The sequence below is a fragment of the Salarias fasciatus genome, chromosome 12 (assembly GCF_902148845.1).
Source record: "Salarias fasciatus chromosome 12, fSalaFa1.1, whole genome shotgun sequence".
In the NCBI taxonomy this organism is placed as follows: domain Eukaryota; kingdom Metazoa; phylum Chordata; class Actinopteri; order Blenniiformes; family Blenniidae; genus Salarias; species Salarias fasciatus.
This window is the reverse complement of record NC_043756.1, coordinates 15,321,321-15,349,035: the sequence shown is the minus strand read 5'-3', so window position 1 is coordinate 15,349,035 and position 27,715 is coordinate 15,321,321. Positions and strand designations below refer to the sequence as shown.

General features: G+C 39.8%; 2 protein-coding genes across 4 annotated transcripts in view; both read left to right on the top strand.

The window, feature by feature from the left end:
- Positions 1–1,532, top strand: part of pdlim5a (PDZ and LIM domain 5a) — a 61,075-nt gene extending 59,543 nt beyond the window's left edge. For all 3 annotated transcript variants that reach the window (XM_030105370.1, XM_030105369.1, XM_030105368.1), the window contains one exon: positions 98–1,532. In XM_030105370.1, coding sequence (XP_029961230.1) covers positions 98–187 — 90 coding nt within the window. In that variant the 3' untranslated portion in view covers positions 188–1,532. The remainder of the gene's footprint in view (positions 1–97) is intronic.
- Positions 1,533–4,808: 3,276 nt separating this feature from the next.
- bmpr1ba (bone morphogenetic protein receptor, type IBa) overlaps positions 4,809–27,715 on the top strand; it is a 57,183-nt gene continuing 34,276 nt past the window's right edge. Inside the window, exons 1-2 of the mRNA XM_030105029.1 lie at positions 4,809–4,898; positions 23,815–23,884. The gene's annotated coding sequence lies outside the window, so the exon portion shown is untranslated. The remainder of the gene's footprint in view (positions 4,899–23,814; positions 23,885–27,715) is intronic.

Genomic DNA, 27,715 nt, shown 5'->3' with positions numbered 1-27,715 from the left:
AATCTGTTTAATCTTAAGGCCCATGCAACCATGCTACTATGCTTTATAGTTTTTCTTCATATACTCATGCCAATATGTTTTTTTTTTCCTTTTCCAGGTGTGCTGTACAACACTTGAAGGCCAGAGGTTCTTCTCTAAGAAGGACAAACCTCTCTGCAAGAAACATGCTCACACATTTAAGATATGAAGGGTCGACAGCGCTGACGCCTCTGTTGCCCACTTTGTTTCCTCCGGTGTGTTGGGAAGGCCTTTCATTGAAACCATAGTGTGACCATCCCGACCAGCAGTTTTAATTTCTGCAGGCTGGTGGTTCCTTTAACCAGCATAAGCAATAAGAATGGCAGGTAAGGGGGACTGGTTGTCAGTCAAAGAAATATGTTGATTTCACCTGCTTGTATTTTATTATCGATGTGCTCTCGCAACTGAAAGTAAAACTCCTACAGTCTAATAACGGTGCGTTTTCTACTAATTTTAGGTATTGCATTGAACTACTATAAAGCACATGATCTGTTTCATCTTATTTAATCACACACTATTAGAAATGTACCAGAAATGTGTCGAAATGCAATTATATATTTGAATACTCTATCAATTCAGTTCAGGACAAGGATGTTATCAGTTATGTTGTTAACAGTCATTTGTGTTTCAGAGAATTTGGTGTGTTAAATTGTGAAGAAAATGAAGAGTTCAATGTAATTTTAAAGCATTACCAAGTCAGCCATTTTTTGTATGTTTTTTTTTCGTTCTTTGCTGTCAAATTTCACAAAATCATTTTACAAAGAACAACTATTACATTAGCAATGCATTAACATTTTGGCTGAATGATGGCAGGGCTGTGTGCCCACAATGATGCTTAAAGCAGCTTCCTTATTTCCTTCAGTTTTTGAAACTGTCTATTGTAAGGGAGTTTTATGTTCTTTTAGTATAATTTTGTTTGTAATGTCAATGACTTCATTAAAAACATTGGAAACGCAAATCTATATTTCGAATCATGATTTATAGATAAAGCACTTGAGATAGAATCTTCAGAAGATAATATAATGCCTGATGAATGTGTCTATTTGTGTATTTCTGCCTGCTGTGTGGTCATGCCCTCAGCAGAGACAGGAACATATATTATACACTCGTTGCCATCCAGTCTCATCAATCCTATTTCTATTTTTATTTATTTTACCTCAAGCATGATTTAAAAGAAATGCATTTGCAATAAGATCCACTCGGTTTGCTTTTAATAAATAACTAGCTCCTTTTGACTTGATGTAAAATGAGCTGTGTATTTAATTTTGTGTAGAAAGGGAGAAATATGTGATCTGAAAATGTAACTCTTTAGATTCATATAGTTTCTAGAGGCGAAGTGAAGCTATTGGATGTTTTTTTGTTTTATCTTGTTTTTCTACTGCAAATTTGATGGTGTTTTACTTTTCAATGGATGAGAAATAAGGCGACATGATGTGGAGATGGAAACAAAAGAATGTTTCATCTTTGAATTTATCATTAAAATGATTGATGTTATTTAATAAATTCCATATTCTTTCACCCACAAAAGAATAATTCTGTGATTCTTTGCCTGCTGTCTTTTCTGTCAGTCTGAATCTGTCTAACTGTTGTAAACACACTATATTTCGCTTCAGATGTAACACGGTGGTGCTGGAGATTCCAACATAAGAAGTGTGAAATGGAGATTTCAACACGTCTGCGCTGCTGAGAAGTCCGCACAGACAGACAGACAGAAACAGAGGCATGCTGCAGTGAGAGGACGTGACTGACGCCAGGGACAGAAACCCATAAAGTGGTTATTAGAGTACAGCGCCACTCACCATTACCACATCCTCCACGCAGTTGTGGACGGCTACGGGAACACAAGCTACTTTTATGTACAAATGGGAAAACATTCGAATGCAGAAAGCACTTCACAGCAAAGTGGGTTTAATGTTTAGGATGTTTCAATTCGATTGCAGAAGACTTGTCCTATAACACTGTACAGATAACTGACGGTATGAGACAAATATGAGTCAGTTGGATACAAAGCTGGAAAAGAAATACAAGTGGCGCAGATTTCAGAACTCACATGAATATGAAAACTAAAGGTGGAACTATTTTGTTTTTTCTGTCATATACAAGTTGTTTTTCTTCCATTTATGTTCAAAGAGAGATAAGACATCTTAGTAAGAATAATGTTAGATTTTTTTTTTTTTTTTTTGTTAGGGTATATGGAAATACCAATGTGTTATACTGCAGATTTTTATACATAAAGGTAGAAGGCATTGTTGAGTGGAATTCAAGAATAATTTAAATATCTTGAGGTCGGGTCAAGTGTCCTGTTTTCATTTTACCTGGCAACAATTTCAAGTGAAAATGCAGAATTTTCTTTGCATTTTGGGCATCCCTTTGCATGACAAAGGTGCTCAGAACCAATAAAAACAGCTTTTGGAAATGGTTCCCAAGGTGGACATCATGTAAAATGGTTTGACTCTGAAAAAGACACTATGAAATTGCTCGAGGCTGTGTCCTTGCAGAGTGCAGGAATGCTGCTACTGCACACCAGGGCCATGCTAAAAAACGTCTTCTGTCCATTTACAAGTAAATTGACAATAACAGCAATGGAGGCCTCCAGATTGGCATGAATCCCAGTTGATATTCTCCTGCTACTGGGTAGTTTTATAGTCGATAGTCACCCGTAATGGCAATCCAACTTTGCAGTCTGTTGATACAAATGTCCATGTCCACGTCATTGCTAATGTTTGTAGTGAACTGTTGTCTGCATGCATTACAAAAAAAACAAAAAAAAAAACAAAAAAACAACTGCACCGACTAGACTTGTCTGGTGCGCTGCTGCTATGAAACAGTAATTCACTGCTTTCAGCCTGGTTTTTCCTCCTGCGAAGTCCACCTGAGCTGACATGAAGTTTGTGCAAAGAAAGAAGGAACCTTATTGATTCTGAATTGAACTGAATGGTGAGTTGTGCTTTACATGTTACAGTGTCAAAATGATTTAAATGAAAGTGCATATTTTGAAAGGTTAATATTTACATTAAATGATTAAATTAAATATGATGCACTTTATTGTGTTTAAAAACAACAACAAAAGACCTTTAAAACTGACACATTGTTGCCAACTCCTCACTTATTAATGGTTTCTGTCATCTTGTAGTTTGTATCAAGGCTCATTTGCATATCTAGGCCAAATTAGATGATGACGTCATTTAAAACGATACATTGTTGCAAACTCCTCAGTCAGCAAGGTTCTAAATGACATTTTCATACAGAAAGAAGGAACCATATTGCTGCAAAGTGAGTCACGTGAAGTGACAGAGCTACAGCCATAGAGTCCTGATCATTCAAAGGCAGTTTTTAAATGGAAGTACAGATATCTATTGCCATACATCTATTGTGTTTCATTATTCTTTTGCAAATGTAGAAATGCTATCTACAGTTACAAATCAAATTTGATTGGTGCCTTGTCTCATGTTATCACACAGACACATTTGAATAATTTAGATTGGAATAGAAATGTGAAATGTGAAATTTAAAAAGCCCAACCATACATAGAAAAATTTAATATAATTCAAATATAAATTTAGGATAGACATAATTAAATAACAGATGTAAGCTAACTGATATAATTAAATATAATTTAAATAGAAATTGAAGACAGATATAATTAAATAACAGATATAAACTAACAGATATGAATTAATAATTTACATATAAATCTAAGACAGATATAATTAAATAAATAACAGATATACAGTAACAGATATAAATTAAATATAATTTAAATATGCTTTTAAAACGGGTACATATGTACACTATGATAACAATAGCATATATAAATTAAAAATAATTTAAATATACAGTTAGGACAGACACATATGTACAATATAATAGAAAAATGTGAGAAACAAAAAATATACACAGGAGTTTCACAGAGCTGAATGGATGATGGATGATAATGAAAGATTGCACCCCCCCCCCCTTTTTTTTTTTTTTGGATTGACAGGTAAGTGAGAGGCTTGCAGACCTGTTTGAGTCCTCCCAGTTCCATAGCAGCAGTGCACCAGACAAATTTACCAGTAAATTTACCGGTCTGTGTAAGCTATTTGTGTTACATTATAAAGAAGTTAGTCCCAGTTTGTCCAAGGGACTTTCCCAAACTCCCAGTCATCCACCACCAAGCACCAGAAAAGTTAGCTAAATCCGTGCAAAGTGATTTCAACCATTTTCTTCAAAACACATTAATAAAGTGTAAAATCATTCACATTATTTGACAGCGTGGTTAACAACAGACTTCTGTGGTATGACAAACTTAGAGCACATATTTACCTCTGCCAGCGGAGGTAATGTCATCGTCATGGTTTGTTTGTCTGTACATCTGTCTGTTCGTCTGTCTGTCTGTTAACAATGTAACTTCCAAACTATGGCACGGATTATGACAAAATTTTCACCGATATTAATATTATATTAGTATTTCTTTGCTGATCCTTCGTCCTGGACTTCATTCATCATGATACATGGGCACGAGAGGCCCCATAGTCCCTCTTGCCTAGGACCCCCAGGGGGTCTAGAAACACCCCTGCTCACTCAGATTTTACTTTTCTCCTCTTAATACCTCCTCCTTCTCCAATGGCATGAATCAGCCCTCATACAGCTCAGTGACTTTTAGAGTCGTGTGTGTGCGTGTGTGTGTGTGGGGGAGAGAGAGAGAGAGAGAGAGAGAGAGAGAGAGAGAGAGAGAGAGAGAGAGAGAGAGAGAGAGAGAGAGAGAGAGAGAGAGACGGGGGGGGGGGGGTGAGAGAATCACTCTCGCACGGGACGCAGACGGAGGCTGGTCTTACCGGAGTACCGCTCTGCTGCTGCTGTTGCTGCTTTTCGTCTCTGAACCGGGAAAACACGACGAGGTGAGCAAACTTTACACTGGATTTAGAAAACTCAAACTATCGCGCCTATCTCTGAGTAAAAGTGAATTTTGCCGGATTCCCGTTTCCCCTTGGAAAAGCTTGACAGACGCTGGCTGCTGGCTGCTTGACGCTGTTTACAGTCTGGACCTCGCTCTATCAGCACGTGTGACATTCAGTGAATATAGTTATCCTGAAGCCAGAGGATTCTGTTTTATATCTATAATGTTGGCACCCATGTGCTACTTTACCTGTTTTAAGTAAATCAGATGTTTGCATACAAGACAAAAAGCCTGTGTCCTAACTGAACAGTCAATAAACCCCATGTATAGAGGTGAAGAAAATGCAGAACGACTACAAAATGCTCTCATTTAATAGATTCTGAACATAAATGTGCTTTGCTGTGTATATTCAAGTGGACAGACCCTACCCCACTTGTTTTTACTAAATTCTTGTTCAAACGTGTTTGTTGTTGAAGTGATTTTAATTTGCAGGGACTGAAGAAAGGTCCTCTTTCCTATTTGAGCATTTAAGTTTATGCACGTGCTAAAATGTCAAACATACTAATTGTGATCATGATTACCACTAAAATGAGATATAAGCCTGTTTATGAGCAGATTTTGTCCAGATGAATCCATACAGACGTATTTTGAAGATGATGAGACCATGCCACAGTTATGGTGTTTAACAAGAAGGAGGCTCAATATTGTAGTAGCAGTGGCTTAACTTTGATTTTTTTGGGGAGTCTTTGTTGAGTGGGCCTCCTTTCAAGGGCTCTAAAAGCAGGAAAAAAAAAATAATAAAATGAACCTCAAAACAGCCTCCAGCACTGAATAACCTACAGCCCAGTATTCCCCATACACCCCACTTATACACACAGGCATGCACACAATATTGGTCTCTCCCTCTGAGTCCAGTAACCAGGTCCAGGTGTTTGTCAGTGTGGGTTATGACAAGAGTATATCTGTACGTGTGCATGAGAACGTCTATCCAGATGGCATAGCGCTGTGGCTCCAGATCTTACCTCACCTCATCGGAGGGGTCCGGGGGCAGCAACACAAGGGGGGACCGCGCAGGAAAACACTCAGCAAATATGAATGAGGAAAGCAGCGCTCCAGATGTGCATGTGTGTGTGTGGACTGTTTTTCTTGTCTGTCAATCTAGTAAATGTTTGCAGTTGTTGAGGCTTCCCTGGGAACGGCAATCCTATTTAGGTCAGGAACACATCGCACAAATCTGAGAAACAGCCACATTCTCAATTGGCTGTGTAATTGAGTTTCACAAAGCAGCTGTAAACAGAACGCTTCCCTCATTTTCTTTCCTTGCATGTGTGTGCGTCTGTGTGTGAGAGAAGGAGAGTCTGAGTGTGTGTGTGTCAGAGAGAGAGAGAGAGAGCAATTTAGACACTTAACAGCTTCAGACATCTCGTGATGTGAGACGACTGCTGGAAATTCAGATCACATTGCTGGAGCTTAATCTACATGGCAAGAATAGCAAATTTGCTGAAAACCAACTCAATTTGTGCCTGTCTGGAGCAAAGATAAGTGGAACACTCAGAGGAAAAAAACAGACAGAGATTACCCTTTGAGGAGCATCCAGTCTGCATCAGCTACTTTGATTTATTTATGAGGTGAAGAAGAGAAAAAGTTTGTCCATTTCCACATTCATTCATAAACCGTTCACAGAGTTGTGTACAGTATTTTGTGTTATTCTAGGAGTTTTAAGAATGTGTCTTAATGAAGGTAACCACAAAAAGATTAAAACTATGACCCGTGGTCGCTCATTAAAGAAACTGTGGAGAGAAAAAAACTAACATGTAAGAGGGGAAGATTTTGAATAAAAGTGCAACATTTTGAATCTTTTTCATTTTTTTTATGACTGCATTCAAGGTCCTGCTGTTTTTCTTACTACTGGAGAAAAGTCTTAAAATGTGTGATAGTTTCAGAATGTCTGACAGTTTCAGAATGTTACGTATTCTGCAGTAGATAGAAGGTCAGAAAAGTTTAAAAGTTGCAAACACTTTAATCTCATTATAACCAAGACTTCGTTCTCTAGGCGCGACTGGACCTCGAAGAATTTGATTTTTAGTAAGACACAAATAATCGTTCGTCAGGGTTGAGCTTCTCTAACCTCCAATTTCCTCATCTTGGAGAACGAGCTGCTGATAACAGTCAAACACAGATAAGAGTCTGGAGCCTGAGGGCCTTCTGAAAAATCATCCTCCCTTTTTAATTACTGTGTCAGTTTGATTTATGGAAATGTTACGCCATTTATCTCCACCTGGATTCTCAGAGAGATTTAGTGAATTCAGGGTCTTTCACAGGCCTGTTTGTCTTTAAACTTCATCGAGCTGTGATAATAAGCAGGCTTTGCCCCACCTGCCCTGAAGTGACCTGTCGTCCTCGTGTGTCACATTTATCAGCATGCCTCAGACGTCAGGCAGTGTCACGAATTAAAGGGGGGAGAAGGGAAGCAGCATCAACGGTGAAGTTACTGCCTCCTTTAATTATTTCCTGACCATGTTTGTGGTTCACCTGTTGATCTCCAGCGACCATTGTCTCTTCATAAGGTTTTATAGAAATACAGCTTTGAGTGTCCAGATGTAAAGTTGGACCACTTTCTTCCCTCAGCTGAAGCCAAACTCAACTTTTTTAAAGTATATTTCCTATTTGAGACCTAAACAAGTTAAACGTTTGTGAGTTTAATGTCAGACTTTTCAATTAATGTGACTGTTTAGAACAAAAAAGTTCCACTTGCAGTTTTCATTTATACTATACTGTGAAACTTCATCAAGACGGTTAAAAAGCAAAAAAAGGAAACTGTTCATCTAGTGAGTTGTTTAATTTCGCCATTGACAAGTTTAAACTATGTTAAAGCCTTCAGAGAGAAAGAGAGATATCAACACAGTGATGTTTGAAGCTTGTTTTTGGTTGCCTATAATGTAAGTTACTTGTCCTGAATTGATCTTAAATCTGCTATAAATACGGCTGTGTTCATCTTTGTCGGCCATTTGATGCTGTAGCGTACAGAAGTTTCCAGTTCTTGTATTTCCAGGGTTGTGCTTTATGTACATGCTGTGGTTGGTCAGAAACAATTTACATGTATGAATTCAAAATGTAGCACAAATTTCTTTGTTAAATAATGTCCCTTTCAGCGTCGTGCCACCCTGCAGTCTAAAGGCGGACGTCAAGTCAATAAACAAATTTATGCGTGTGTGTGTGCGTGTGTGTGTGCGTGTGCGTGTGTGTGTGTGGGGGACATTTTTGTGTCCTCACACATGGGTTCCATCAGGGCTTCCCTCTGTTGTCCCGCGAAGCTGGGATGAGTTAAAGATTTGACGGTTGACTTCTCAGACGGAAATTGTGATGTGTTGTGTTCTCCTTTGATATGTTCAGACAAGCATGCGCAAGTTCATGAACACACACACACACACACACACACACACACACACACACACACAATATCCCCACGGTAAATGTTTCAATCTACAGTATAGCTGTGTAAGAAACACAGTTTTCATACAATCCGGAAGAAAAACTCCTCTCTGACCAAAGTGTGGCGAACAAGGCAGCACCTTTCGCTACACATTGCCTCTAAGATAAATTGTTTCTCAATTGTTAAACTGGTCTACTTGATGCTGCTCAAAATGAAAAGGGACAGATGGAAAGCTTAGCATACCTTCAGTATTAGACATGCCATGAATATACTATGTGCGGTTATTTATGAACTGTTCCGTGAGGGCGTCAGTCTACTTTCATCACCAGATGAAATGTGACCACGGTCATCCAGCTGTGCATATTTGATACCAGACTGTCTCAGTGGACGTTTGGAGTTGACACTACCTCTACCTGAGCTGCAGAAGTTTCTTTATTTATCTTTTATTTTATTTTTAGGGTGTCGTTTCTGTCTCTGTCGTTGTGCCAGTTTACATAAAGAATTGAAACTCTGCTCTGCAGCTCCTGGTCCAGGGACAAGATCAACTCTGACAGAGATATTGTTTACTGAGTTAAATTCAGCTGTTTGTACTAAAGAACCTAATAAAGGCACAGTCTGTGAAGAGAAAAAATCTGGTCTGACAGGCTGTGTGTGCGTATGTATGTGTGTGTGTGTGTGTGTGTGTGTGTGTGTGTGTGTGTGTCACATAAAGAATGGCTTATGGCTTTCATATGGTTCATTAATCTGATGTTGGCTGAAGGTTCACTCTCTAAGTATTTTATGAAGCCTTTTTGAAACTGGGTCTGATGCAGCTCAGATGGTTATGTGTATCAAACCACCTGATCGTTGCTCATTAGGTGTGAAGGACCACTGTGAACAGTGAATTTGCATGTTCCCGTCTGCTGAGAGAGTCTGAGTTTATCAGATCAATGCAGCTTCAGTTTTACTTTTCATCCACTGTTTGAACTTCAGGGTGAATTTATTTTCATCAGCTTTTTGCCCTGCTATCTCACTATTCTCATCTTCAGCTCTGTGACGCCTCTGCTCTCCCTCAGGGTGAACACTTAGAGCAGACAATGTCTACCTGATCTCATGATGGAGTGATTATGTGTGTGTGCTCTATAATTCACTCAGAGGTGCACAGTTCACACACTCCGCCCCCGCCCGGTCGTCCCCTTTCTTTTGAATGAGGTGACGAAGAGCTGACATTTTCACCTTTTGTAACAATACTTGAGATGTTCCTACTTGAGACGTTCCAACCTTTTGTTGACTAGAAACAGCTCAACTGGATCACAGTAATCACCTAATGACTATAACACGCTGCCAGCCATCATTTTAAACTGAAAGATGTGCAGGTAGATAGTATCAAACATGTTTGGATTATGATTTATTAGCCTGATTAATGATGTGTCTGGGCCTGTGTCCTGCGGGGCGGATGTTGAAACACACGCCTGATGTCATGAATCTTCTGTTTTTCTTTCACTAGTCTCTAATTCACACAGTGATCACAGCTCAGCCACTCCTTAAGTGTCCTTGTTCTCATTTTTTTCTTCGCAAATTATCCACCTTTATCATTTTTCTCTAATCTCTTCCTGCCTTTTGTTGAGTTTGCGTTTATTTTAGATATTACTATGTTCTAAGTGAAAGCAGTGTATGGTTTGTATGAGAAGGCCTGATCTCGAGCACAAACAGGTTGAGCCCCGAGGATGCTTTAACTCATACAGTTTGTCTTTGAACTGTGAGACTGTTGTTTACTTTATGGACCACAGCTCTGTTTTTTTCTGTTTGCTTTGGCTCAGTTCTAACCAAAGTAATCACTGGGCCTGTGGTTCACTCAAAGAAGAAGAAGAAGAAAAAAAAAACTAAAAACTTTGGGGTGAGGGGGACTCAAGAGATGATGGAGTGATGAGTGGAGGAGAAAAAGAGGTCTGATGAGAAAATGATAACCATCTGGATCCACTTTTGGTTTCATCCCTTTTGCCCCCCAAACCCAAGACCTCCAATTTCCATGGTGCCCCCTTTTGAGTTGCCATTCCATCACTGAAGGGAGAAAATATTTGCCCCGAGAGCAAGTGTCAATGTTAAGTTTCAGGAAGTGTCTTCGTGGTCTCCTGGTCTAGACATTCCTTCACTCCTAAAGCCTTCTTCTGCAGTCATATCAACAAGAATTATGACCTTTATATTTATTAGTGACCTTTACTGAAATGTAAAAATACAAATATGGACTGAATCATTTCGGGATAGACAAGAGCATCAAGTGTCCGTGGGGTTTTCTTTTTTTTGTCCCCTTTCTGTTTTAGTCATCAGAGATAGAAATTACTTCAAGCTGTGGCTTTGGTATTAATATTCTAAGAATGTCTGGAAGGTTAAAGGTCAGACTGAGTGATGGAAAACGTTGACTTCCTATTTTAAAGACAGGATGTGTAAAACACATGAACAGCTCTTTATTTGTGCAACTTTCAACATGTCTGTAAAAAAACAAGACACACGTAGATTTCTTTGTGTTGCTTTTTTTTTTCTCTTGATTCATCCTAAAGTTTAGCAGTGGTAAAGATTTACTCGGAAACTGTTGAAATGGACAGAGGCAATTCCAAGACAGATTGAAGAAACATTAAAGTCAGCTCACGGAATTATCTCCACCTCTCTGGTATGTAACTGTATCTTTACCTTTTTTTCCCGTCAGCGTCTGACTCCATGTCTTCGACCCAGGTAGTCTTCATTAAGTTGTCCAGTCCTCCACACACATCCATGTAATCCTGGAATGATAAATGGCTTTCTTTGATTTGTGCAGATGTGTCTCTGGCACAGAATGGACTTTAATGTGTATAATCAGACTCAGAAGTCACTGGTTGTTATTATTGTCTGTCTTGCTGTCTGCGTTTCTGTCTCTCTCTGCTTCTGGCCCCGTGCTGATAAGGGGCTAATGTGCTGCTGCAGATGTACTGTCTTCTGTCACGTCATTGATACCCTCCTGGTTGAAACTGCACCCATGCAGCCGGTGCAGACACCACTTTCTCATGAGACATAAATTTATGATGGGCTCATCAGTTTGTTTTCCAAAGTCATTATTTCTGAAAGATTTAATCAGATTGATATGATTGGCACCAAATTGAATTTAACCTCTACGATATTGAATCTGATGCATGTGAAATCGAATCTGGCGGGGGGGCCTGTTTCTTCACTCACGTGTCTTGTGGATTTATACATATCCACCTCGAGAGGCAATTACAAAGTGAAGCAGGCCTCTGGGAGTCTTTGTGTTTTGTCCTGTGTGACAGTGTAATGCTCATTGAATGAACCTATTGAAAACAGCCACCAGGGGGTAATCTGATGTTCACCGACATCTACTGGATAGATAACCTTAACCAACATATCTACTGTACAATCATCTGGCTTCTGTGGACACTAATGGGAGCTGCAGTCGCAGGTCGTTAATGGGCGATGCATAATGTGAAAAAGAGGGAAAACCTATGGATTACTCATGCCAGGTAGAGTATGGAGAGGGCTGTTCTTTACAGATTTAATAAGGTAGTATAAAAACAACCCAGAGCTGACCAGATGGCCCACACTGAATCACCCCTGCCAGATTAGGGGGACTGCTCGATCCAAAAAGAGGGAGAAATGTAGAGGAAGCGAGTCCAAGAGAGACCAGATGTCCCTAACAGGCCCCTGTAGGTTCCAGGCCAAAACAGTATCAAGCAGATGACTGCATATTAGGTCAGCATCTCTCTCACACAGACAGTAAATGGAAACACTGCCACAGCATTATGGCCTCGGTACACAGCATCACTCACCAGAGCCCATAAAGATCCTCTCCTAAAATTATAGGGTTGCATTTTCTAAAGCATTTTGTGAGCAACTTTGTTGCCCTTTTGTTAAACTTGCAAGCAGAACTTCTTTCTCCTCATAAACACACACTCATGTATCAGCCTTTCACTTCACTGCATGGCGCACTTTTGCACAAACCTGCTTCTCGTGCTCACCAGTTTTATATTCATCGTCAGAGCTTGAAGCAGTGTTTTTACAAGCCGGACCCACTGAACCGTGTCCGCTCAGCTTCCTGTTGAGGAAAAAAAAAAAAAAACTCCCTGCACCTACCCTGCAATCCTACCTAGGTGAAATACATTTTGCTTAAAGACTCAGAGATCAAACTTGTTTAAAAAGTTATTGGACATTTTCGGCTCCGTGTCCAATGCGATTTCCCAACACAAACCATGTAGATGAAAATAATAAAAGAATCTTATGTAACTTCCAGGTCAGAATAAATTTTGCCACATATGCCCTGGAGAGGCAGCTGCACATACATCAGCAAGCCACGTGATATACTAATGTTGTATTATTGATAGAATAGATGAAACCAGACTGTAAAAAGTTACAGTCTTAGTCGTAGCACTTTTGTATGTTAGTGAGAATGTCTTTGGTTCCAGTCTGGGTTGAGCAGCCGTTGAGCAGCCGTGGGGAGTTTCTATGTGTGGGTTTTCTCTGAGTAATCTAGTTTCCTCTTTTCGTCCAAAAACACGTAAGTCAGGTTGATCAGTAAAAGTAAAATGCCTTTTGGTGTAAATGTGTGAGAGAGTGTGTGTTTGTCTGTTTTTCTGTGTTTGACCTGTGATGGACCCTGTCTTCACCCTCTGCTGGCGAAGAGTGATTCCTGTGTTTGAACTATGGAAAGAAATTGAAACACCGTGGTGAAAACCCAGGAAGAACTTGGAAACTCCACCCAGAAAGGCCCCTGAACCTCAACTCAGACTCAAAATGGGTATTTTTCCTGGTATGAGGCGAAGTGCCCTCCACTGCATCCACCTTTCTGAAAAGTAGTTGGTTTTCATGGGTCTTAAAGTCACGCTGCATTTGTTGAGTGTGTTTGTAATAGATTAGAGGTGATCCTCACCATTCTAGCATTACAACTGTGATTCTTCAACCAAAAATACATGATATAAATAAAGTAAATTTTTTTCAAGTGACCTTTGATCCCATGGTAGATGGGGTTATTTTCCAAATGAAATAGTAGCAGTTCATTCTTTCTTCTCACCTCATCCATGTGTTGTGCTGCAATGAGACTGCAGAAACATTAACACGCTGTATTAAAGTAGTGCCATTGCCTTTAAGAAAGGCCAATTCTATGAATCTAAATGTGTGATAAAAGCATGTTTTATAGCTGGTATGTGGCTTGTGGTGCAGCAGACTGCTGGCTTAGTTTTTATCAGCTGTAGACAGAAAAGCAGATCTCATAGGGAGGCAGATGCACATCAGCATGTTGGCTGTTCACCGTGTGGATTCAGACTTCTTTGAATTCCTCAAAGCCGAAACTAAAGATATGATTTATTGCTAACACCATAAGACAAACCACAGTATTTTTTCAAATGCACAATTATCCTCAAAAGCTAATACATCTTGGTTTCATCGCTAAATCTTGTTCCAACAGATCCTTGTGTTCCTTTCCGACCAGCTGCAGCTGGCACACTGCAGAGGGATTAATAGTAATGATAGCACTGCAGTGTGTTTTTCTCCGTGCGCAGAAGTTCTCCTCGGAGGCATTTGTTGCAGGTCTCAGGCACATGTCGTGGGATTAAGGAATTAGCCATAACAAATAACCTCATGCACACACACCCTCGCATGCATCACCACAAGTCACCACATTGCACTGCAACGTTACAACCCCAAACCGGGATGCACACATGTCCCTGTAGAGGCCTCAGCCTCACCATTGAATGTTGTTGACAGTTTAAGAGAAGCAGCCATTGTTGTAGCGAAAAGGGTTGCCTTAATGTACGAGTTACATTTGTAAAAGATAAGGTAATGGGGGAGTGATAGCCAAGTTATCAGAGACTCCTTTTTTTCCTAAAGAGAAATACAATAAAGAACAGTGGAGTTTCCAGTGCTTCCCCTGGGTTCAGGTTCTAGCTAATCAACAGTGCACACAGCCGTGACTGTTCTGTTCCAGGGGACTGCAGACGGAGGGAGGGAGGGGCAGATAGGACCAGGGTCCTGTGCTTGAAGGGAGGGAGGGGGGCGGGGGGGAGTCCGGGAGCGCATGTGATTGCATGATTTGAGGTGTGTTTGCGTGTGCGTGCGGACATGCACGGAAGGAATAACCTCCAGGGGCCCAGGCATCCGTGTGTGCGTGTGTCAGTTAATTCTACGTGTAGATGAACAAATTATGTCAGTGGCACCAAGTCACTTAATAATGGAGAGTTAAGTGAGTTGAGTTTTGGAGGTTGTGCTATAATTACTGTCAGATGTCAGGGTGGAGGGAAAGAAAGGGAGACTTGTGTGTTCCAGAAAAGAAAGAGAGAAAAATGATATGGCTGCTGTATGTACCGGACCCAGAACACACATAGAGTGCATGCATGTGATGTTTGTCTTTGAGCCTAATACTGCTCCGATCTTCTCGATGGGCATCTCCACAACCAAAATCTTGAAACTTGTGGGTGGCATGTTTAGTTTTGCTGCATATGAAGTTGTGTCGCAGCAATTGAGTGTTGGGGCGCTCCTCCTCTACGGCGAGGCGAGGCTGCTTCCTAATCATTGTCAGATGGCAGACAGAGTCCCTGCGTCTGGAGCCGTTTACGAGGCCTCCAGCCACCTGGAGGAGGGGAGGGCAAAATCCATCCATCCAGGTTGTCCTTTGTTGTCTGAGAACGCGTGAGATGGATAATAGGTAGCATATAAATTAGTGGTTGACCAAGTCTTTTTTTTTTTAGGATAAAGCAATATTTATTTTTTAAATATTGGGATTAAAATATTTGCAAAAGACTGCTGATGACTTTGTGTTGTATGGATTGAAAAAACTTGTATCTAAGAAAAACAAAAATGGCGTGTTGTTTTCATCGGTAGACTACCAAAAGGTAATTGGTTTGTTATTGCTCTCAACATATCCGTGTTTTGGATTAGAAACTTGATTCAGCTGCATAGGTTTTTGACTAAATAGTTAAGGAATGAGTAACGTGCTCATAAATAATAAAACAATCAGTTGTGTTTTTCTGTTTAATAAGCTCAGCCTGGTACCGGCTAATTTAAGAGGTTCCTAAACTCAACAGAGGACTGTGATGGATGTCAAATAAAATGTGAGTGGAATATTCACCCTGCAGCTGCTATAACAAAGAAAAGGCTGAGTGTTAAAGTGCCGAAACTGTGGTGAGTCTGACAGATTCCCTTGCATCTCGTAGAAGTTTGGTGGCTTTAGCTTTCCATGTGTTTGCATTCAGTTTCTTGTACCTCCTGAAATCTTGAAGCTTCCCCGTTACAGTTCACTCCACACAGCTCACATGATGCATCTGTAAACGTCTGACTATGTCTCCTATGCGCACAGTTTGAAAAACACCAGACGCTGCATTATTATTTTTTTTCTCTGAGTTCTGTTTGGCCTTCCTCATATGTCAGCTGGCGAAGATGCTGCTGTGCCATGCAGATCCCGAGGGCTGATTCCAAACCTTCTCCTGACCCTGCACAAATGTATGTAATTAAGCAATGAAAACTTGTTTGAGCTATTCCATAGCCAGGACTTCTGATGCAGGAAATTAAGGATAATCTGGAGGCTGTGGACGCTCTTTGTTGCCACAAGGCGTTCTCAAGGTGAAGTGGCTCTCCTTCAAGATCGCTTTTTATCCCGTATGAATTAGTTTTGCGTGTTTCTGCTTACTGTGTCCCTCTTGTTCCCTCTCTGGGTTGTTTTCTGTCTGCCTGCGTGTCTGGTTTTTATTTGTTCATCTACTCGTAACCCTGGCCATTATCACATTATTGTCTACTTACAAACTTTCCTAAAAAGATCAGTAAAAAAACATGGAAACAATCATGAACCTTACAAAAACAGTTTTTTTTTTTAAATGTGTGAATTATTTAGGTTTTTTTTTTCTTTCTTCCTCTGCTTCTGTCCTTGACATATAGTTGGTGATAAAAGGAACTGTTGTGTTGGGAGGGACAGAGGAGAGCAGTGAGTGAGGCTCGCTCAGGGATAGAAATGCTTGAAAATAAAGTTATTCTTACATTTTACTTTAAATTTCACTGACTTTTACACAGTCTTTGTAAGTTTTATCTCAAAGTTTGAGTTGAGAAAAAAGCCACTTAAAGAAATTTAAAATATGCCTCACTTGGGGTCCTTTGCTTTGTGCCTTTCATTGTATTTGTTTAATCCAACTGGGAGTGTTGATGAGTAAACAATGGATAAATCCCTGATAATTAATCGTCCATCTGTCCATCCAGCTTCTATAGCTCTTAATCCTGCACAGGGTTGTGGGAATAATTCTTAGTTTTAAATTGAAATAGTACAAGAGCTCCTTTCAACAAGTGGAAAAGCATCACGGTTTTGTTCATTTCAACAACTTTTATGCAACATCTAAAAAGTAAACATGCGACAGAGTGTGGAGGATGTGGAGGCGTGCCCTGTGCTGGATGATTCAGGAGAAATGGGAAGGATTCAGCATGTATTTGCAATTCATAACAAGTTTGTAAAATGATCAAATTAAGAATGTTTTCCCTATTTGTCAAAAAACATAAATAAATAAAAAAAATCTGAGGTAATTGATCAAAATTATTCCAAGTAATAGAAAGGCTGCACTTCTTTCACTGGGAAAGCAGGGATTCAGTTTTGCAAACACATTTTAGCCTAGATGAATCCCAGCTTGTATCAACAGCTCAGGCTTCAGTCAGGTTTGCTTTATTTACTTGGCACATTTTAGAAACCTTATTTATAATAGTCCTCCTGTTTGTGGTTTATCTTTTATCCACATCAGAATTTTGAGTCTGTTAGAAGATTTTCATTAATCAGTAGTTTTTAGTTATACATAATCACATGAAAACAATTAATGTTCTCACTAATTTCAAAAGAGCATACGTCTTCATGCTTTCCTGTCTTCACAGTTGGTATGCTTTGCTGTGGTGTATTTTATCTGTGAGTTTGTTTTCTTTATATAATAAAAAACTGAAAGGGAAACTAAAAAGAGAAAGGTTGCTAGATTAATTGAGTGGTAGAAAAATGATTCGCCTCAACCGTTTTGATCTTCCAAACTTGCAACTCCATCCATCAGCTTTTTTTTTTTAAGTAAAGGCCCTGTGTTACAGCTCATTTAGCAGGGGTATGTTTTAAATAAAACACACATTCTGGAGAACACAGGCCTCGTAAAATAAAGGATTAAATATGGAGTAAGACGTTTTGTTGCCCTGAAAAATTATTTTCTAGGCAAACATGCCTTTTACCTTCTGCCCCGTGAGTGTAGCGCTCCGACAGTGTGGAGCTGGTAAAGACGTCATGTGGCTGCTGACAGTCTGATGAAGTCCCTGCTGCAATGTAATTTATTGAAAGATAACAATATTTATAAACTTTTTCTTCAAAGTTGGTTTTAAATCTCTTCTTCTTCATCCTGTACAAACAAGAACAATGTTTCTCTGGTCCGTTCTACATTTTAGACCTTGTGACTCTTCAAATCCTTGAGATGAACCTTTTTTTCATGTTTTCATATTCAATACGTTAGAAGTAGTATTTAGGTTCAAAATAGTATTTAAGTTCTGATTCATTTATCCCACTAACTACTGTTATTCACTTTACCTGTCCGCGGTCATAATGCTGTGGCTGATCAAAAAAAAAAAAAAAAGTGATAAAAAAATATCATTTATATACAATGTGCTCTGATTGAATCTACTTTAAAAAATTTCCAATCATAAATAAAGCATGAAGTAAATGTGGGGTCAAAAGGCATCCAGTATCTGCCCCATGTCACGTTTGCCCTGTTAAGCTTTGCCAGCTGATTTCACACACAAAACTTTTCAGCCCCTCAGTGATGAAGTGAAAAAGAGTTCCAGAGCAAACAGGCGGAAAAGCTTTGGAAACCTGGCAGGTAAATGGATTTGTTACTTGTTTCAACTCCCAAAGACACACATATACACACACACACTAAGGGGTCTATAGCGCAGTAATGAGTCATATCCTTGAAATTGCTGTTTTCTATCTCAGACACCTCCTAAAACTCAGTCCGTATACATGTACAGACACACAGCTCTAACCTGTTCACGGCTCCATACTGTACTTCTCACCTCTGGGGCTGTTTTCTGGGGAAGCAAATCACGTCAGTCACCAGCGTGAGCGTGTCGCACGTCAGTCAAACTTAGGCAAACATGGTCAATGTTCGCCGGCAGGTGCAGACAGCAGGGGTGGTCTCTGGACACGACTGACAGGACGCACGTCTGGCGAGCACTTCTGGAGCACAGATAGAGATATTTTCAGTTCCAGCATCTCATACGGGACGGAGAGCAGCAGATGGAGGGGCAAGTTCAGACTAAATGTTATATTATGGCATTGTGTTATATATGTGTGGTCTAATCAAATAAATACTTTGTTTAAGAAAAGTTTGAGATCAAAACTTCACTCTCTACTGGAAATGTTTTGTTAAAAAGGGAAAAGTTCGTTTAAGGTCAGAGTACATGCAAAATATGTTTGCCTGGATTTTATTGGAGCTGGCAGGAGTTTGCCACAGTGAGTGTTTCTTACTGTTGGCGTTGATGTTGCCATTGTCTCATGATTAGATCCTGAATGTTTCTCATTAAGTGCTAGGGAGGGGGAAAGAAGAGGAACATATTTGACGCGGTGTTCCAGGTTGCATCAGTCTTTGAACATGTGAGTTTATACATGGAGAAATTAGAATTTTAATTGACATGGAAGTCAGATGAAGTCTGAGTGCAGATCATTTTCTCCCTGGATAAAACATCCTGTGCTTCTTGTTGCAAACCACTGAACTGTCAGTTCAGAACTCCCTGTATATCTGTCACAAAGCCATCTGCAAACCATTTCAATTATATCCAGTTGAACTTATAATGTGGAAACATTAATTTTCTGAACTGAGTAAGTTGTTCTTCCTCCACATTGCTGTTTTGGCCATTTTTATTCACACAAAAATACAGAATAATCAGACATTTTTTGGACTGCAGATTATCTTTCCATCCATAGTTTCCTCATGAAGCAACTATAAGCTTACACCTACAGCTGCACTCACCTGTCTGCCAGATCTGGACACCTGTACAGGTAAATAACATCCACTGCAGTCAACACAGTCACACTGCTGTCATTGTTAGACAGCAAACAGATGACCGCATGAATGATGCTGTTATTTAATGTTAATCACACTAATTCGTTGATATCTGACTCCAATCTCCACCTTTAGTAATCATGTCCTCTGCTGTTGAGTGTCTGAAGTTTCACTTTGTTCATAAAATTTACAAGTTAACATTCGTGCCGAATGCAAACAGCTGCTGCATATTTTCCTCTATCTTATCATTTCGTCGTCCCTGGACTAAATATAATGTTTGCACATTCTTACCGTATATCAGTGCTACAAATCATTTTCTGTGCACTAATGTGCATGCTGTATAGTGTATATAGTGATCAGCCTGTTACCTGTAGAAGACATTATTGCATCTCTGTGGGATTTAATGTGTTTCTGAGACGTGACAACCTGTGGGTGTGCTGCGCGCCCGGACCTCACCGGACTGGACCCGTGGGGTACGTGTGTGTGCATGAATGCAAAGCATTCGCGGGCCGGATTGGACGGTTCGGCAGGCCAGATTCAGCCCGCGGGCCACCATTTGACAATCACTGTTGTAGACTGAAGATGTGACTTGTACCGTACTGCATCAGCGACTGATTAGTTTTGTGAAATGAATAGTGCCGATACAATTACTTGTTCTTTTGACTTTTATCCTTCGTGAAAACCGTTTTTGTAAGATGTAAAGCTGCTTTGTCTTTGTCACTGGGCAGCTTCAGCAGGTCTGTTTATTGTCTCCATTGTGATTATTTCACTAAACTCCTATTTGCTGTTGGAGGAGTGAGTCAGTGATTTTGAGCTGACTCGATTCGATTCCTCTGACAGCATCATAAACGATGTCTGAGTATAAGAATCAATTACAGTTACATGTGCTCCTATCCACCTTGCCTGCGATGCATTTACATCCTTAGATAAACATTTAGCTTCTTTTTAAAAGCGCTTGACGCTGTGGTCTGCATGTTGGTCATTTTTCACTGCTGTTGTTATCCTGCTTCTTCTTCGTGTCATGAGTTCATAAAAAGCAGTTTCTTTATAAAACCAACGACATCCAAATTATAGACTATCTTCTTCCTCTAACTAACTAGTGGAACTCCAGCTGAACATAATGAGCGAATCAGCTCTGCTGAAGTGGAGTATCACAGCAACACTACAGTAATAAATCTGCTCAGATCAGATGGATGTTGGCTTACATTTGTTATTGTTGTCTGTCTGTCTGTGTGTGTGGGTAGCCAGGTAACGTGTGTGTGTGTGTGTGTGTGTGTGTGTGTGTGTGTGTGTGTGTGTGTGTGTGTGTGTGTGTGTGTGTGTGTGTGTGTGTGTGTGTGTGTGTGTGTGTGTGTGTGTGTGTTGCTAACAGAAGTGCCTCAGAGCAGTAATGTGTTAGGTTAAAGGCCGGGCTTGCTGAGTGATTGCCACATTACTCTTGAGTATGAATCAATCTTCTGTTCATACATTTAGCTATTTACGGCCTCATGTGAATTTGATCATGTGTGTTTCTCTAATGGTTTCTTTAGGACTTTCTCAACCCTCCTCGGTCGTCCTGTTTTTCTATAGGGTGGTGAATACCTGGTGAATGGGTGGTGCATTGACCCGCAGCATGAGTTGTGGTCAAATCCATAATTGGCCATGATATTAGAAATACAGTGATAGTGCTTGTGTGTTTTTTGTTTATATATTTAAACCTTATTAAAAATGGGCTCTTAGGTGATCAAAGCAGATGCCACTTGGCTGTTTAGACCAAACCTAAGATGCACATATATACACTTACAGTATGTGTGTGTGGGGAGATGAATTGCACATCCTGCATGCATGTTTGGTTATGATTTGTAAAACTTTCAAAGTGAATAAGCCAATTGTGTCATCTGTCAATCATCTAATTGCAACAGCTACATTTCTGTATTCTGAATTGTGTCACATTCACGTGAATAAACGCGTCACAATAAACCATTTGTGGCGTGTGTGTGGAAGTTCCTGTCTGCATGTGAACATGGCTACGCTGTAGGCCGCGGTGTTCCTCCTGTCACCCGACCTGCCAGTATTTTCATTGCCCATTGTGAAGCAGAGAGCAAAATGACAGTTTGTAGGAACTCGGTGAAAGAAGGGATTTAGGCAGTAATCTGCCTCACTGATCCTTTTTTGGAACAACCAACCGTCTGGCACACCGCCTGGCCCTCGCCGCGACACGCCTGCTTCTCATACCTGAAGGTGGGACTGGAAACTTATACCCACAGTGGCATTTTGCGATTTCCACATCCTTCTTATCAGATGTTTCTTGAAATGACTAATTTAAGTCAGTCTAATAAGTGACTGTGGATTTGTAGTTGACAGCAGATGAAGGGGCTGCATGTTAACTTTAATGCAGAAATTTGTAAAACTTTTATGATTATTTATTTATTGCAGGATCATTCTAATCGCACAATGTAATTCAGGTGAGCACTCTCTTCTTCTAGTGGCACCCCTGGTTTTATTCAAGGTTTTTCAGATGAGTGAGATTTGCCAGTTTTCTCCCACGTCAGTAAGATTTTAACTTGAGGTTGGTTGGTGACTCTAAACTTGTCCTCTGATGGACCAGGGAGTAGCCGGCTCGTACACATCTTCTAAAGCAAGTTCAGAAAATGGATGTATGAATGGTACTATTGAAGCCAAACACAGAAAAAAATGTGTGATGGGACTTAAAGGTGCATTAAGGAGTTTGCACGTTTTATGCGAAATAGCGGCCCCTGCAGGCCTTGGGTGTAATGCAGCTTAGTGAAACACTCGTGCCTGTGGCTCGCGTGCACAGAAGAGGGGAACTCCTTCCTCACTCTTTTAGTAGCGCTCGAGTGGCAGTGCTAGAAGCCAGTCTTTTCTTACTTTCTGGAAGATCCTGCTCAGTTGTTGCTCACTAAGCATCTGGCGGAGTAATAGCGGACAAAACGAAACCTAACTAAATCAGGCCAGCCGGAGCGTGCATGACGTCATTCCTCTCAAATTCTCCCCAAAAAAATGCTGGTGCCGGACCGGCACTGCAACTTTCAAGTGACAATTTAGCGCTGTTAGCGGTACTTGCAATGAATATGTCAGGGCACATTGTACACATCATTAAAAATGTGTAACATATTTATGGTGGAAAATGAGTATTTTTAAAGTTGAAAAACTCCTTAATGCAGCTTTAATATAAGACCATTGTTTTGTTCTTGGAAATGGGCCTGAGAAAGTGGGAAAGTGTTTTATTTTGGTGACTGATATTCAACCTAACAACAGTGTTTTACTGCATTCTGCATAACAACACAGAAAAAGTTTAAAATACTCCTATCTGAATTGCTTGGATCCTGTTGAGGATGGAACATTATTGTGTCATTCTCAGACAAAACCAGTGCATGAGAGCAACGATAACTGGAGTAAAGCCAATGGGCCGGGGGATCTATATGAGGAATAGGCCGAGGTCAGTGCAGACTGTTGACATAACCAGTAAATCATAACCAGTAAATCTCTGAGAGGTTTGGCAAAGTTGCTCTGTTAAGACTGTGCCTGGGTCTTTTTACTGTTTTTCAAAAACTTATAACAGCTGTTTGATGTTTAGTTTTGCTGTCCTCATATCTTTTTAGTCTTTCTTCTGTCTGGACTGCACTCATTTTTGCTGGATTTTGACCTCTGCCTATCAGCAATTACATGTTATTTTCGTTGTCACTTGAATATCAAGCTCTCTACTTGTGTTATCGTAACACTTTTAGTCTCTTTTTTCCACTCATCATGGTTTTAGTGTTATTCTAAATTTTATGCAATTTTTGATTTATTGACAATCTGACCCTTTAACACCTAATGTGAACTGACCTCTTTGTCAAATAGTGGCGGAGTCTATGGGGGATAACGTACATAAAAAAAAAAAAAAAAAAAAAAAAAAAAAATCACTTGACAGACATAGAAAATAGAGAGGGGGGCGTTTTCTTTCTCGACATGCACACTCACACAGTCATGCATACGTTACAGGCCGGAGTGGTTTATAGGGTGGCAATAAAAAGCAACACTGTGAAATTAATCCAGTGCGGGTTAGTTTTTCTGAGGGTGTATTTTCTTAGAGGTGAAGAAATGAAGCTGCCTGGAGTGTCATGTTTGTATAAGGAATATTTATTTGAGTTTGATTTTCCGACTCTACAGGTGGGATTCTGCGTGACCTGACTCTTCCACCAGTAAATCAGTTCAATTGCACTTGGCATACAGCCTGTATGTTTCTATCACAGGAAAAAAGAAATCTGCGTTTACAGTGTTTGTGTTTTGTGCAGTCTCATTTATATTTAGGTTATTGTGTATTTTACATGGGACAAAGGCAGCTGCACATGAGTAAAAGGTGAATCAAAGGGAATGACGTGCATGTTTAATGCATTTTGCTGCTCTCTGAAAGTGATGTTTGATTTTTTGTTAATATGATTCAATAATTTTTCTGTTGTTGTCTCTTTTTTTTCTGCACACAGAAATTACAGAAGGTCGTGACCAGTCCTCTTTTTTGAAGTGGAAATCTGCTCACTCCGTCCTCATTTACAGGTAAAAACATCAGCAAACGTTCAAGATATTTTGATTTTTTTGATTACATAACACCTTAATGTTTATGTGTTCTCTTTCATTACATTTCAGTGTTTTTTAATGAAGTGCATAACATGAATAAATCTGTCGTCTGAAGTGTTACCACCCCAGAATTTTTTTTAGATTTAATTATATTCATCAGTCAGTCTTCTATGTCGCTGTATCCTGTTCAGGGTCGCAAGGCACTGGAATTGATCCAAGTTAACTAATGGGAAAGGCAGGCTGGACCTCAGACAGTGGGATTATTATTCACTCAGCTGAATTATGTGATTGAAAAAGTTTGAAAAATCCTGAAACACCATGTTGGCTCGTTGCTGGCGGGCTGTGTCTGCTAAAGATGACATGACAAAGACTGAAAAGCACAACAGAATCTGAATTATCAACAAATACTAACTTCAAATAGATTGTCAAACTTATGTGGCAGCTACAGTTACAGTATAATACACAGACAGTAGTCCCAGATATGCCAAACATAAAAGACAGTAGAATGACTGAATTTATAACAACATCTGTACAATGTGATCCTTCTCAGTAATCATATAAAGAGAACGTGGTTTAACAGGACTGCCTCACATTTCCTTTGCAAATGTTCAGTTTTAAGCTCAGCCACACAATCCAGAATAGACCTCAGTGTGCAGCTCCAGCAGATCCCTGAAGGAGGAACACACCAGTGAATAGACGTCTTCTCAGGTTGCGTATTCCTCTGAAATCCAATCTCACTAAGAGCGACGCAAAGACAATGATACTATTCCCGTTATAAATTGTGGGGTATTTGACTCAACTCATAATATTTACCAGAGCTTCAAAAGCTCCCCTGATTGCTCCATCAGTCGAAAAACAATCAATCCTACAAATCTATCAGAAAACTCGGAACAGAACTGAAGTGTAAAAGTTGGAAGGTTTTTTTGCTACAAAATAACTGGGGCCTGGTTTCTGACCACCTCAAGACTTATCAAAGAAATTCACAGTTTAGAAAATACATTTACCAGTATCTGCAAGTGTCTGAGTGTAAATGAAGAGGGACGTGTCTGTTGCTGAGCTCATGAACCTGAAAATGAAAAAAAGAAAGCTTTTCCATTACACCACAGTAGAAGGACTTCTGTTGTGTGTTTGTTGTAGATACGAAACCAGACCTCGTTCAGACATAAATGCACTTTTTATTTTTATTTCTCCTGAAAGACTTTCAATATTTAACATTTTGTCTGATAAAGTAAAAAATAAAAAATAAAATCAAAACATATATTCATACTTATGTGAAAGCTTCTCTTCTTCAACTGATGTAGAGTAAATATATGTATATAAGTGTCATGGACAAATCATTGCAACATAGTTTAATATCCTTGAAATGAAAATCATTGCAAAAACCTTAAAAATAGTGCACTAAACTTGCACATCTTCACTGAATCTGCTGCTGTTACTGCCGCTGATATTCCTGTTATGTGTCCCCAAGGGGGCACCATACTTGTATTTTTCTGCCAGTGCTGCAGTCCACTGAACATCCACAGATACTATGTCTGAAAAGTTTGAAAGGTCTTTTATACACCATAAACATCCCATCGGAGGAAGGGGAAGTTTGAAACACTTACAGTGTTATTTTGCTCTGTTGAGACAGTGTTAGTCCGTTCTTGTCATGCTCTCAAGAGTTGTGCTCAGTTCTGTGTGAACTGTTTATGTGATGTTTGTTTTTTTTTTCCATTATGTGACTTTTTTCATATGTTCTTCTTCTACACACACACACACACACCCAGACAGCTGTTCATGTGTTTCAGAAGCCTACTAACCTTCGGCAGCAGCGGCAGAAAGTACTTAGTGGTCTAAAAGAGGGAGCAGTGGGCTTTGTTCTAATCCCTGTTTGGGCTAGAACACACTCCTAAATAAACTGCTGCAATGGGACACCACTGTTTACCAGCATTGGGAGGATTGTAGTCAAAGTGTAGGAGTGTTGTTTCTGGAGTCATTCAGCTGTGAAAAACCAAAACACAGAGCACACGAGCTGTTGTACTCCAGAGATCCAAGTAAGGGCTTTTTTTTATCATCAGTATATGTATATCAGTAGGTCTGTTTAGAACTATCTTATTTATGATGACACAGTTTCATAAGTGCTTTAAGCTGTTTTAATTTGGCAACATTGACTTGTTCAGCTGAAGGTCTAGCATGAAACCAGCTGATGGTTTTGTTTACCGTGTCCATAGCTCCTACACTAAACCTCAGGTTAAAGCAGCTACACTCTCTGACATTTTGGAAATCCCAGACAAATTGTGTGTAATCAGGCTGAGATCTTTGTGACTTAAAGCTTGCGATGTAATGGAGTACAGTGAGGCAGGGTTTGGTTTATTTTCTGTCGGCACCTGGTGATGCACACGATAACATCATTCTTCTGCGTTGTGGTACATCACAGCAGGAGTCACATCCAATCTCAGTCAAGTCGAGCTTATTTTCAAGCTCAAATTTTGCTGAGATCCCTGCAACTCTGAATCAGCCGTGTGGAAAAATAGACTTATTATTATTGTTACCCTCACAGGGTTCTTACATTTTGTAACTCCGTTTTATTTAAACTTTCTTAGTGTCACTTTTACTTCATCTGAGTTTATATATGTATCAAAAGCCATCAAAATTAGAATTTATGTGCTTCTATCATCTGAGCTGCATCTGACATTATTTCAGGAAACTGTCTTTGCATTTCCGTCGTCACAGATTATTAAAAAAAACTGGAGCATTAGAGCCATAGCTCACATTTGTTGCAGGCAGTTTTCAGACTTTCAGGAAATACAATCTAATAGAATCATTGCAAAAAGAATTTATTTGCAGAAATAAAAAGTAAAATCATTTTATAGAGATTCCTATATTATCCTAAAACCTGTATACCAATACAGTTTTTTTTTTAATTCTTTGTATCTCATCATGTAGTCATTGAGCATATCCTGAATGTGGATCTTCTCACGTCACGCTCACATATTTGAAGGACGTGTCTCTCGCCGTCGAAGTGCCCGCACCAAAGATTTCAACAGGAACTTGCACACATGTGCGCCGACCTTGAGGGTGTTAGCGGCGTTGACGTTTGTTTGGACGGTGCTTCAATTCCTCAGACTGCTGCGAGGTCAGATGGCCTGACATGAAAGAAAAGAATTTCTTCCTGGGCGACACTGAGCTCGCCGATGTTTATTCAAACGCTCGGTCTCGCTTGTCTGCGTTTCTCCGTCTTTGGCCTCCGTCTCTGCCTCAGTTGCCATCGTGTCTGATTACCTGCCCACAATATGTAATTTTTCTTTTAGTTTTTATTTATTTTCTTGACCTCGGGTCTTCCGTTCCTCCCACATCTCACTCACTCTCTTTTTGGTCTGAACTCACCGCTCAGGTTTTTCTTTTTGAATCCTTTGTTTTGTTTAAATTTAGGCAATAGGACATTACTGCACACTTTCACTTTAACATAAATTCATTAAATGCTTCCATGTTTATTTGTCAGTTGATTTTTTTGTTTTCTGCTTTTTACTTGAATCCCATTTAGATGATTGTTGTTGATCTGGACCAAGCAAGTGTGTGCTTGGGTTCATGCTTCAGGCTTGTTTAACAATTAAGAAAAAAGAAAAGAGAGGAGGCAGTGTGAATGAAAATAACAGGCATGATGCACATAAATAACGTTCAGGAAACAACTTCATGATTTGAATAAGAGAAGGGCATTCAAGCATGAGAAATATTTGCACGCAGAGTGCAGTTTCCTCCCTGGAAACAGTTAATTATTTAGACTGATGGTATTGTTGGAAGCATCAAGCTGTGGCTTCACTGTAGAGTAAT